Source organism: Lactuca saligna, chromosome 1 (genome assembly GCF_052625555.1).
Source record: "Lactuca saligna cultivar CGN05327 chromosome 1, ASM5262555v1, whole genome shotgun sequence".
NCBI lineage: Eukaryota > Viridiplantae > Streptophyta > Magnoliopsida > Asterales > Asteraceae > Lactuca > Lactuca saligna.
In genome coordinates this window covers 38,579,697-38,589,130 of record NC_136417.1, presented here as the reverse complement: position 1 = coordinate 38,589,130, position 9,434 = coordinate 38,579,697, and the positions used below count along the sequence as shown (strand labels likewise).

The window sequence follows — 9,434 nt, the reverse complement described above, 5'->3', positions numbered from 1 at the left end:
AATCTAGAAAAATATATATTTGTGTTTTTTGTTTAATATTACTTTCAATTATTGTTGCAACCAATAAAATTCTATTTGGTCATTTTTTGGTTTAACGTATTTTTTTTATTCTTTGTAACTTTTAATTAAATGTAATATTCGACTTTATGTTATTTATCTATTGTTATCCGTAATCATTTTCTAAAACCTTCTGATATTATTTTAACTATTTTTATTGTTTAAATTTTTTTATAACTTATTTGATTTTTTTTAATTATTTTAAAAAATAGTATTTTATATTTTTAGTTTATTTGAGAATTTGATTTGGAAGGTTCCGGATGACCTTATGGTTGTTAACCATCCTGTGATGGAAATACGTCAAGCCGGTAGACCAAAAAACACCAATCGTATTCTCTCTCAATGTGAGGAACCAAAAATAAGAATGTGTGGTAAATATCATAACACAACTCATAATGCAAGAACGTGTAAGGAAATTGTTCTAAAAAAAACAAAGTAAAAATAAAAAACGTACTAAGGCGTTAGGGAGTGGGCATATCACAAGAATTAGACCAAAATTAAATCATTGACACAAAAAACAAATGTTTTTTCACCCAAAAAACAATTAAACTAAATCATAGAAACCAAACGAATGGTTTTTTTGACATAAAAAACAAACCGTACGATTTGACATCTACATATGATATTTTGATATTTTGATTTTTTTTTTTTTGGAAATAATAGTGGGTTTTTATGTATTTTTTATTTATAATTTGCCCTTTTCATTATTTTGCTTGTTAACTCTAAGTATTTTGGATTTTTCAAACACCCAAATATTACTATTTGGTTGATACAAACTCAAACAATTATAACATATCTAAACACTCTTTTTATTAAAAAAAAATTGTATTTAAGTATTATATGATTTAGTTATTCAAAGTCATATTTCAAAACATACATACAAACACACCTTAATATATCATTTGGACTTTTTGCATGCATTCTTCCTCGTTTACCTGAGCTTGAACCTCAAACATCTACGTATGGGAGTAAACACTAACCAGTAAAGTAAATAAAAAAAAACTTTTTTTTTTCTTTTTTCTTTTTTATAATGAATAAAAATTAAAAAATATGGATGATAACAAATTATTATAGCAGTCATTTGTCTGGAACTAGTGCCTAAGAAGAAAGGGCAATTTAATAAATAAATAAATAAATAAATAAAGTTCATATTATATTTAGCTTATATTTTGTACTACAAAATAATGTGATCAATCAATAATTTAATAATTTAACAAATAGAAATCAATGTTTATATTTTATGCAAACAAAACTTACAAAACTTATAACATTCTATTTGGGTTTTGGGTACCAACTACAACTGAGACAAATATAGACAAGACTATTGGGCTATGAAGTCCAATATGGCCCAGTTATATTAAACACAAACCCTAATTTTTGCATCCTATAAATTCATAAAAAAACTTTTATCAGACGGTTTTCAATATTTCGGTGCTTCCTAGTTCTAGGGTTTTGTTTCTTCTCAATCTGCAGATATGGTAATGACCTCATACATTTACTTTCTTAATTCCTTGAAAGCCACTTGATTTCGTGTAATGATGATCGTTGATTCTGTTTGTTGTTCTTGAATCTGTTGATTGAAGGGTAAAGGAACAGGGAGTTTCGGTAAGAGGAGGAACAAGACACACACACTCTGTGTGAGGTGCGGTCGACGCAGTTTTCATCTGCAGAAGAGCCGATGCTCTGCTTGTGCGTATCCCGCCGCTCGCGTCAGAAAATGTAATTTTTCACCTATTGTTCTCAATTAATGTTCATAAGAGAATCCGAGTGATTGCATTTGATTCTCATTGCTTGATATTCATGTTAACGTCATCCCTGAATCTCACTATAATGCTATAGATATGTGTATTTGTAATTTTGGGGAACTAAAGAGCAAATATTTGAGATAAATTGATCGCTTTTCTTTGGGGATTTTGTAATTTTTGTTATGATCGTTCTCAAATTTTGATATACAATGATATACGTGTTGATTTTTTTTGGCTACACACGATGTACTTTCATATTCGAAATTCACTTAGTTTTCAAGATTTTCAAATGTTGCAATTACTCATTAGTAGCCCATTTATAGTCTATCAATGAAAATCTTTCATCGCTTATTTTACATTTTGTGCTTTTCTGTTTCAGACAACTGGAGTGTGAAGGCAATCAGAAGGAAGACCACAGGAACTGGGCGCATGCGTTACCTTCGTAATGTTCCCCGTAGGTTCAAGAGCAACTTCAGGGAAGGTAATTTGAGAAAAATAAGTATTTTTTTTTAAAAATTTTATATAAAGTTTATCTTTTTGTATTAAGTCAAAAAGAACACTTGTATATGGTTTAACTAGATTTAGTAATACTTTTATTAAGTATATACTTAAAGTAAAACGGAGAACAACAAATTAAGTGGTTAATTTTATTGTTTTCAGGCACTCAAGCAACTCCAAGGAGCAAAGGAGCTGTTGCCACCGCTTAAATTTGAAGTACAATTTTGTTTGATTTTCTTTTTTATATTTTTATTGGAAAACCAACCTTTGAATTATTGTTTTTACATTGATAACATTTTTGTTATTTTTGAGTACTAGTAAAATGCTTTGTCTTATTCATGATATTGGAAAGCAGATACCTTCTATTTGTTCTTTGTTTGGTTCCTTCTCATTACTAATGATCTTTTGAATCATTCTGGCTGCAAACCCTAATGGCGCTTATCATAAATTACTTTTTTCTGTCAAAGAGTTTATTACAGTCCTTTTTTCCTCTCCCAAAATTGCATCCCTCAAATTCCATAGCCTTGATTTTGTCCAATTTTTTTTGTGAGACTTGTAAGTTTGAGTTTTATGAGGTATATTTCATTCGATAACATCATTCAACAAATCTTACCATCAAATATGTTTGCACTTAAATTAGGTTCAATTGAAATCTGTGAATCATTTAGAGGTTGCCAAACAGCCCGTTAAGCTATCATAGCTTCTTCTTTATGTTCTAGCATATTAACATTTATAGCCATGAGCAAAATCTACCATCATCATGAATTGAATAATGTAGTATGTGGGATTGGAATATAATGTTAGCTTTAGTAGTGAATCTTGTGCTATAAATAGATACCTGGGTAAATGGTGCATTTCAAAAAACAATAACCCAAAAGAAGCTAGAGTAACGTCTAACTGAAAAATAAAAGGAATTTATAATTGTTAAAAACCCCTATCCAGCCTCTTAGTTGAAATGTGTATCTAGATCTTTAGAAGTTGCCAAATCCTAAAATTACCCATTAATGATAATAAGGAAATAAATGCAGCTAAATGATAATTAGTCATCAATCTGGTTTTTATATAAACTTCTTCCAAGAAGGGTTATATGAAAGTTCACGCTCTTTAGTAGGGTGCCAAATAAATGACTACTTGACTAAATAGGCCTAACCTTAGGGATATGGTAATACATGAATGCGTCTAAAAAAATATTCCATTAAACATAACCCCTCCGGATGGGACTGTAAACAAACTGAACGTTCGCGTAAACTGTTCGGCGGGAAGTTCGTTTGTGTTCGCTTATTTAATAAATGAACGAACATGAATATAAATTCTCGTTCGTTTAGTTAAACGAACAAATATGAACAATAGTCTCGTTTGTTAATTTTTATGTTCGTGAACGTTCATTTATGTTGTTCGTTTATGTTCGTTTAAACTTATTTATATTCATATATGTTCAATTGTTTTTTTTATTAAATTACTATAGTATATGTTCGTTATGTTCATATATGTTTAATTGTGTTTGATTATCGTTGTTCGTTTATATTCGTTTAGAATGTTCATAAACATAAACAAATGAACTTGAACAAGTTAATTTGTTAAACAAACGAACATTAACAATAAAAACTTGTTCGTTTATCCGTTCATGTTCGTTCATTTGTTCGGCCAACATAAACAAACGAATATGAACAAACCCTTGTTCGTGTTTGTTTGGTTCATTTACAGTCCTACCTTCGGATGTTGGCATTGTGGCATGGACTATTTAGCGTGCGAAACTTATGTAAAGGAATCCTTGTAAATCACTATTAAAATGAGATTATGCATTTTTGAATCATGAGGCTTCACCCCAAAAGATGGTATCTAACCCAATCGACTTACGTTCGTATCAGTCACTTCACACCAAAATTTGAAAAAGACAATATTCTCACCGAGTCAAGAAAACCCACATGAGTAAAAGCTTCTTCAACCTCGACCAACCTCGAGCAGAATGAGCATCCTAAATTGCATGAACAATAGGTCTTGTCTTAGGGGCTGTTTGTTTCGCCTCTTAATGATTCCATTAAGAGGTTGACTCTGGATCGATTAGATTCAAAGCATTTTGTTGAAACTTTTTTACTTTCTTAATCAGTCAGATGTAGCAAAAAATGATATGAATTGTTAAACGAAGAGTTTGATTTTTTTTTTTGTATGATACCCTTGCCCTAACAACAAGAGACGTCCACCTCTTTTTCTTTCTCCCTCTTCCTAAATATCGAACAGTCTCCTCCCTCACTCCCCCGGTTCTTAGGCAACGACACCTTCCTCCTGCCAACATCCGGTAGCACCACTCCGTCTCTACCAAGTTTTTAATATCTATTTTACTTTGATTATTAAATACATTATCTATTTTTCATATAACAATTGCAACACTCAAGCTTACAGATAAATATTACCTTTATGATGTCGCATACACTAACACTCTCGCATTTATGACTCCTTACCACAATTTGAAGTATTGGTTAGTCGATTTTCTACAACGTGCGTTAACTAAGGATGAACGGTTCAATCATGCTTATGCACAACTAAGAAATGTTATTGAACGCGCTTGTGGTTTTTTGAAAGTGATATTCTGAATCCTAAAACAAACGGTTCCTTATCCTTTTCTAATATAAAAAAACATAATAATTGCCTGTTTTGCAGTTCATAGTTTTATAAGGATACATTATATCCATGATCAATTATTTATGGACTTTAAAAAGGACACTATGTTTACTCAAGTACAAGATGGAGAATCATGACCAAGACGTACACCACATTCAATGGGTAACCAAACCAAGACAATGAATATCCGACTAATTTGTTTGACCTGATTGTCAATCAATTACTTTAAATTTGTATGTATAGGATTATGTTTAATTTGAATGTTGTATGATGTTTAATTTGGATTTTGTATTATGTTTAATTTTAATTTGCATGACAATTTATAATATTTTTATAATTATTTACAAATCCGGTCATCATTAGTCATTTAGATGTCTAAACAAACAACATCAAAACGATAAAGGGTTAAAATAGTCATTTTAATCAATTACTTTAAATTTGTATGTATAGGATTATGTTTAATTTGAATGTTGTATGATGTTTAATTTGGATTTTGTATTATGTTTAATTTTAATTTGCATGACAATTTATAATATTTTTATAATTATTTACAAATTCGGTCATCATTAGTCATTTAGATGTCTAAACAAACAACATCAAAACAATAAAGGGTTAAAATAGTCATTTTAATCAATTACTTTAAATTTGTATGTATAGGATTATGTTTAATTTGAATGTTGTATGATATTTAATTTGGATTTTGTATTATGTTTAATTTTAATTTTGCATGACAATTTATAATATTTTTATAATAATTTACAAATTCGGTCATCATTAGTCATTTAGATGTCTAAACAAACAACATCAAAACGATAAAGGATTAAAATAGTCATTTTAATCATTAAGAAGCAAACATTCAACTTTCAAATCAAACATCAATTTATCATTTAGATTTTGGACTCATATAGGTGTGAATAATCACCCTCTTCCTCTACTTAAAAGTTAAACCAACATGTTATCTATCAAATCAAAGAAAATCAAAAACTAATATGTTTAGTAGCCAATATCTGGTATGTAACACCATACCAATCGAATAGTTTCCTCAACAACCAAAGCAATGCAAGAACCAACACACAAATAACAAAGAATCGTGTGCATTCAAATCACAATTCTTCCTTCCTATGTTGAATATCTCAATATTTACAACTATGTAACCATCCGAAAAGTAAAATCTCAAAAAAAAAAATGCATCTCAAAGTACATGCTTCTTTCCCCTTAATAGTTTCCAAAAATACCAACAAACAAAAACAAAACGAAAACAACAAATCCAACAAATGTGAAGCATACATGGAACTTTCAATCATTAACTCTTCTGATTTTCATGTTCCTTCAAAGACAATCTTTTAAACCATTGTTTCCAAGCAGCATCCTGTTGTTGCTCAAGCCAAGAAAGAAAACAACTATCCAACAAGCAGAAAAAGTTTACATAAAGAAGTTGATACCTCACTGGAACAAACCGAAAATTCGCCACCTGGACAATCGGCCATATCCCACCTTCTAGAACCAATGCAGGAAGAAAATCTCTTTTCACATCTTCTTTTACTTGTTTCACACTCTTCCCAGATGCAAAACCCATGTATGTGAAGAAAACAAATAGATCCACGGGTCCAAATATGATCCCATCAAGTGCTACTTTAGTTGCTACAAATCGCATAGATTTTGGTTGGTATTGAAGTTTCAATCTTAATAATCGATCTAGACCTTCATACCTATAAAAAATTATAGTCTCATGTTATATTGACAATTTGACATTCAGATATTAATACAGTTTTTGAACATGAAATCAGTTGTAAGTTCTAACTAACCAAAAGTGACCAACGGGTCCCACAAATGCCATTCCAAATAAGCTAGTGTTAGCCACTCGTCTCCAATTGAGATGAAATTCTTTATCTTCCTCCTGTTGAGTTATTACTTATAAATATACCAAATATGACTAACTATATGTAATAGAATTAACTTAGACTGTGTATTTATACAATGTGCATTTCTAGAATCAACTAAAAAGCAAGCACAAATAATTTCGAATTGTATAGTACATAGCAAACTAGTGAATTCATTGTCTTTTTTCAGAATGAGCAATTGTTATAGCATTGTTCCATATCAAAAAATCAGCCACGTTAGGATAAACCCTAGAACCAAAGATTTCTCCTTGAATACACACATCTAATGTAATACATATTTCGACAATTACAAGTCATTTAATCACAAATGCACAAAGGTCTCAAGGATACTTGCGAAATCAAACCTTTTGATCGTAAACCCTCACAACAAGAACATTAAAAAACGTATCGATCAAATACTCGCAATCAACAGCTATGTAAGCTTGAAACACCTAGAAGAAAATATGAATATATAAGGGGAATGAAGAAAACTTACAGATTTTATAAGGGGTTTTTTCTTGACAGCAGTGGCATGGGTAACTGTCTGAGCTGCAATATCACCAAGCCCCCAAATCACACCGGAGCTGATGACCTGTGTTTTCAACGGATGGACAGCTAAACAATTTTGATACCATCTCCAGAGCTTCAACATTACTATACCGTACAATTTTCTCCAGAATTCTTTAAGCAAAACGAGAAATTAACTGGGAAAACTTCTGGGTTTTTTCTAGGGCAAAATGAATGGAATCTTTGTTTTCGTATTTTGTAACAATCGATAGCTAGAGTTACGAAAACGAGCTTCCTCTTTCACGTAAATTCTTCCTATTTGTGCATAAATTAGGGGTCGAATGAGTATCTCGTGTCCCGATAGGGTTGGAAAAAAATGGAATCGAAATTTTCTGTAAGATGGTTGAAGATTCAATTTTAGGGGTTTTTGAAATGGAATTGAGCTACCCACCAGGGCTGGGCTGGACTTCTAAATTATAAACTTAGTCCCTTGAGTATTCACAAATATGCAAGTTTGATCCATTTGTTTATTTATTTTACATTGGTATTATAAGATAACCATTTTTGCATAATACGAGTATTATCTAATGAATTGGTCACTAAGTTGTTAAGTGAAAGACATTTTTGTTTATTTATCACATTCATCTTCGTGTTCATTTGTCTATTCTAGAAGCTTTTAAAAGATGAAGGATTGTTTAAGTTATAAGAAATAATTATATAAAAATGCAATTTTATGAGAAGAATAAAAAATAATAATTACATAAAGCCTTTTTAAAATAATCCAAAATGGGCCAACTTTTGATTTTGAAATTGGATGTTATGGTATGCTAGGGTTTTGATTTCGATATTAGCAAAGAGGAATAATTAGTTTTGAATTTAGGAAAAATTATGGTTAGATTTTTTTTTAAATGAATATCAATTTTATATTTGAGGTTTTAATTCATATGTTCATGTTATTGAATATGGTTTAATAAAGGATTACTATTTTGATGTTCCTGAGTTTGTTTATGAATTTTGATTATAAAATAGAAATTCAAAATAGTTATGATGTTTGGAGATTGTTATGAGAAATGGTTTGGATATCGACTAAAACTATGGTAGAGAAGGTGGAGAATTATGATTAGGGTTGGCAAAATTATATCATAAAAAACCAACCAACATGTTACCAACCGAACCAAAAAACTTGGTAGTCAATATATTTGGTAGCCAACAAGTTGGGTTGGTAGTACCATACCAATTGATCAATGTTGGTACGGTAATGGTACAAAAATTAGAATATCATAGTAATACAGGACCAACCAATTCATTTGATATATATATATATTAAATCACAATATTAAAACATCACTTTAGCGTTAATTCAATAGAATTCTTTTGTAAACTAAAAGAAATACATAAGTAATTTCTATACTACACATCAAAATTCCGATGTCGTTGCTTATTTTTAAATCTTACAATAGAAAATTAAAAGAAGTTGGTATATATCATTATCAATTTGTATCAACCAAACTTGTTGGTAGCCAAATAAATTGGTACCAAGTATACGTGGTACGGTACCGATAGCAATTTTTTTATACTAATTATAGTTGGTACGGTATACGGTTTAAAGAAAAATGAATTGGAACCGTACCAATTCCACCCCTAATTATGATAATAGAGGTTGACTTACAAAGAAGTTGAAATTTATTGTGAGGTTATATTCCACATCCTAAACTGGTTGAATCCTGACAACCTCAAACAGTCTACATCGAATAGTCTCGATCTCATTGTGCAAAAGATAAACCATGTATACAACAACACTCTACAATAAGTAAATTGGTTGGTTAGCAAGGAGATTCCCTATGGAATGGAATCTACTACGGATGACCCCATATTGATATTGTTGAGGCTCAAACTTAAGTCATTTGTTTTATCCACAATTTGAAACAAGTTACCATTTAACAAATTAATTTTAATTCTAACATCATCTATATCACTGCAATATCAACTAATCTTTTATATATATGACATCAGCTTTGCAATAAACCTTTACATCAATATAATACTCATATTTATAACCAAATGGTCCCTAATATTTCAAATATATTTATCATCGTTTAATAACTAGAAATAACTTAGTATTTGAATA

At 30.3% G+C, this 9,434-nt stretch overlaps 2 protein-coding genes across 2 annotated transcripts; one reads left to right on the top strand and one right to left on the bottom strand.

The window, feature by feature from the left end:
- The first annotated feature begins 1,447 nt into the window (after positions 1 to 1,447).
- On the top strand, positions 1,448 to 2,642 carry LOC145033374 (large ribosomal subunit protein eL37z-like). The gene is made up of 4 exons (XM_078982013.1): positions 1,448 to 1,535; positions 1,641 to 1,776; positions 2,182 to 2,283; positions 2,463 to 2,642. Exons 1-4 carry the CDS (start codon positions 1,533 to 1,535, stop codon positions 2,507 to 2,509), a joined length of 288 nt encoding a protein of 95 aa, XP_078838139.1. The 5' UTR covers positions 1,448 to 1,532; the 3' UTR covers positions 2,510 to 2,642.
- A 3,355-nt stretch (positions 2,643 to 5,997) lies between these two features.
- Positions 5,998 to 7,736, bottom strand: LOC145033362 (uncharacterized). Its single transcript, XM_078982007.1, has 3 exons — positions 7,296 to 7,736; positions 6,725 to 6,816; positions 5,998 to 6,628 (listed from the first exon to the last, which is right to left on the bottom strand). The coding sequence occupies exons 1-3, from the start codon at positions 7,449 to 7,451 to the stop codon at positions 6,223 to 6,225; spliced, it is 654 nt and encodes a 217-aa protein (XP_078838133.1). The 5' UTR covers positions 7,452 to 7,736; the 3' UTR covers positions 5,998 to 6,222.
- Positions 7,737 to 9,434: the final 1,698 nt, after the last annotated feature.

Bases quoted from the DNA above. Each gene is read 5' to 3' on its own strand.
- LOC145033362 (XM_078982007.1), bottom strand. From the start codon at position 7,451: ATGTTGAAGCTCTGGAGATGGTATCAAAATTGTTTAGCTGTCCATCCG. The intron at 6,817-7,295 runs GTAAGTTTTCTT...ATAACTCAACAG, and splicing joins AAAAACCCCTTATAAAATCT to GAGGAAGATAAAGAATTTCA. The intron at 6,629-6,724 runs GTTAGTTAGAAC...AATTTTTTATAG, and splicing joins GGACCCGTTGGTCACTTTTG to GTATGAAGGTCTAGATCGAT.
- LOC145033374 (XM_078982013.1), top strand. The intron at 1,777-2,181 runs GTAATTTTTCAC...TTTCTGTTTCAG, and splicing joins CGCCGCTCGCGTCAGAAAAT to ACAACTGGAGTGTGAAGGCA. The intron at 2,284-2,462 runs GTAATTTGAGAA...TATTGTTTTCAG, and splicing joins CAAGAGCAACTTCAGGGAAG to GCACTCAAGCAACTCCAAGG.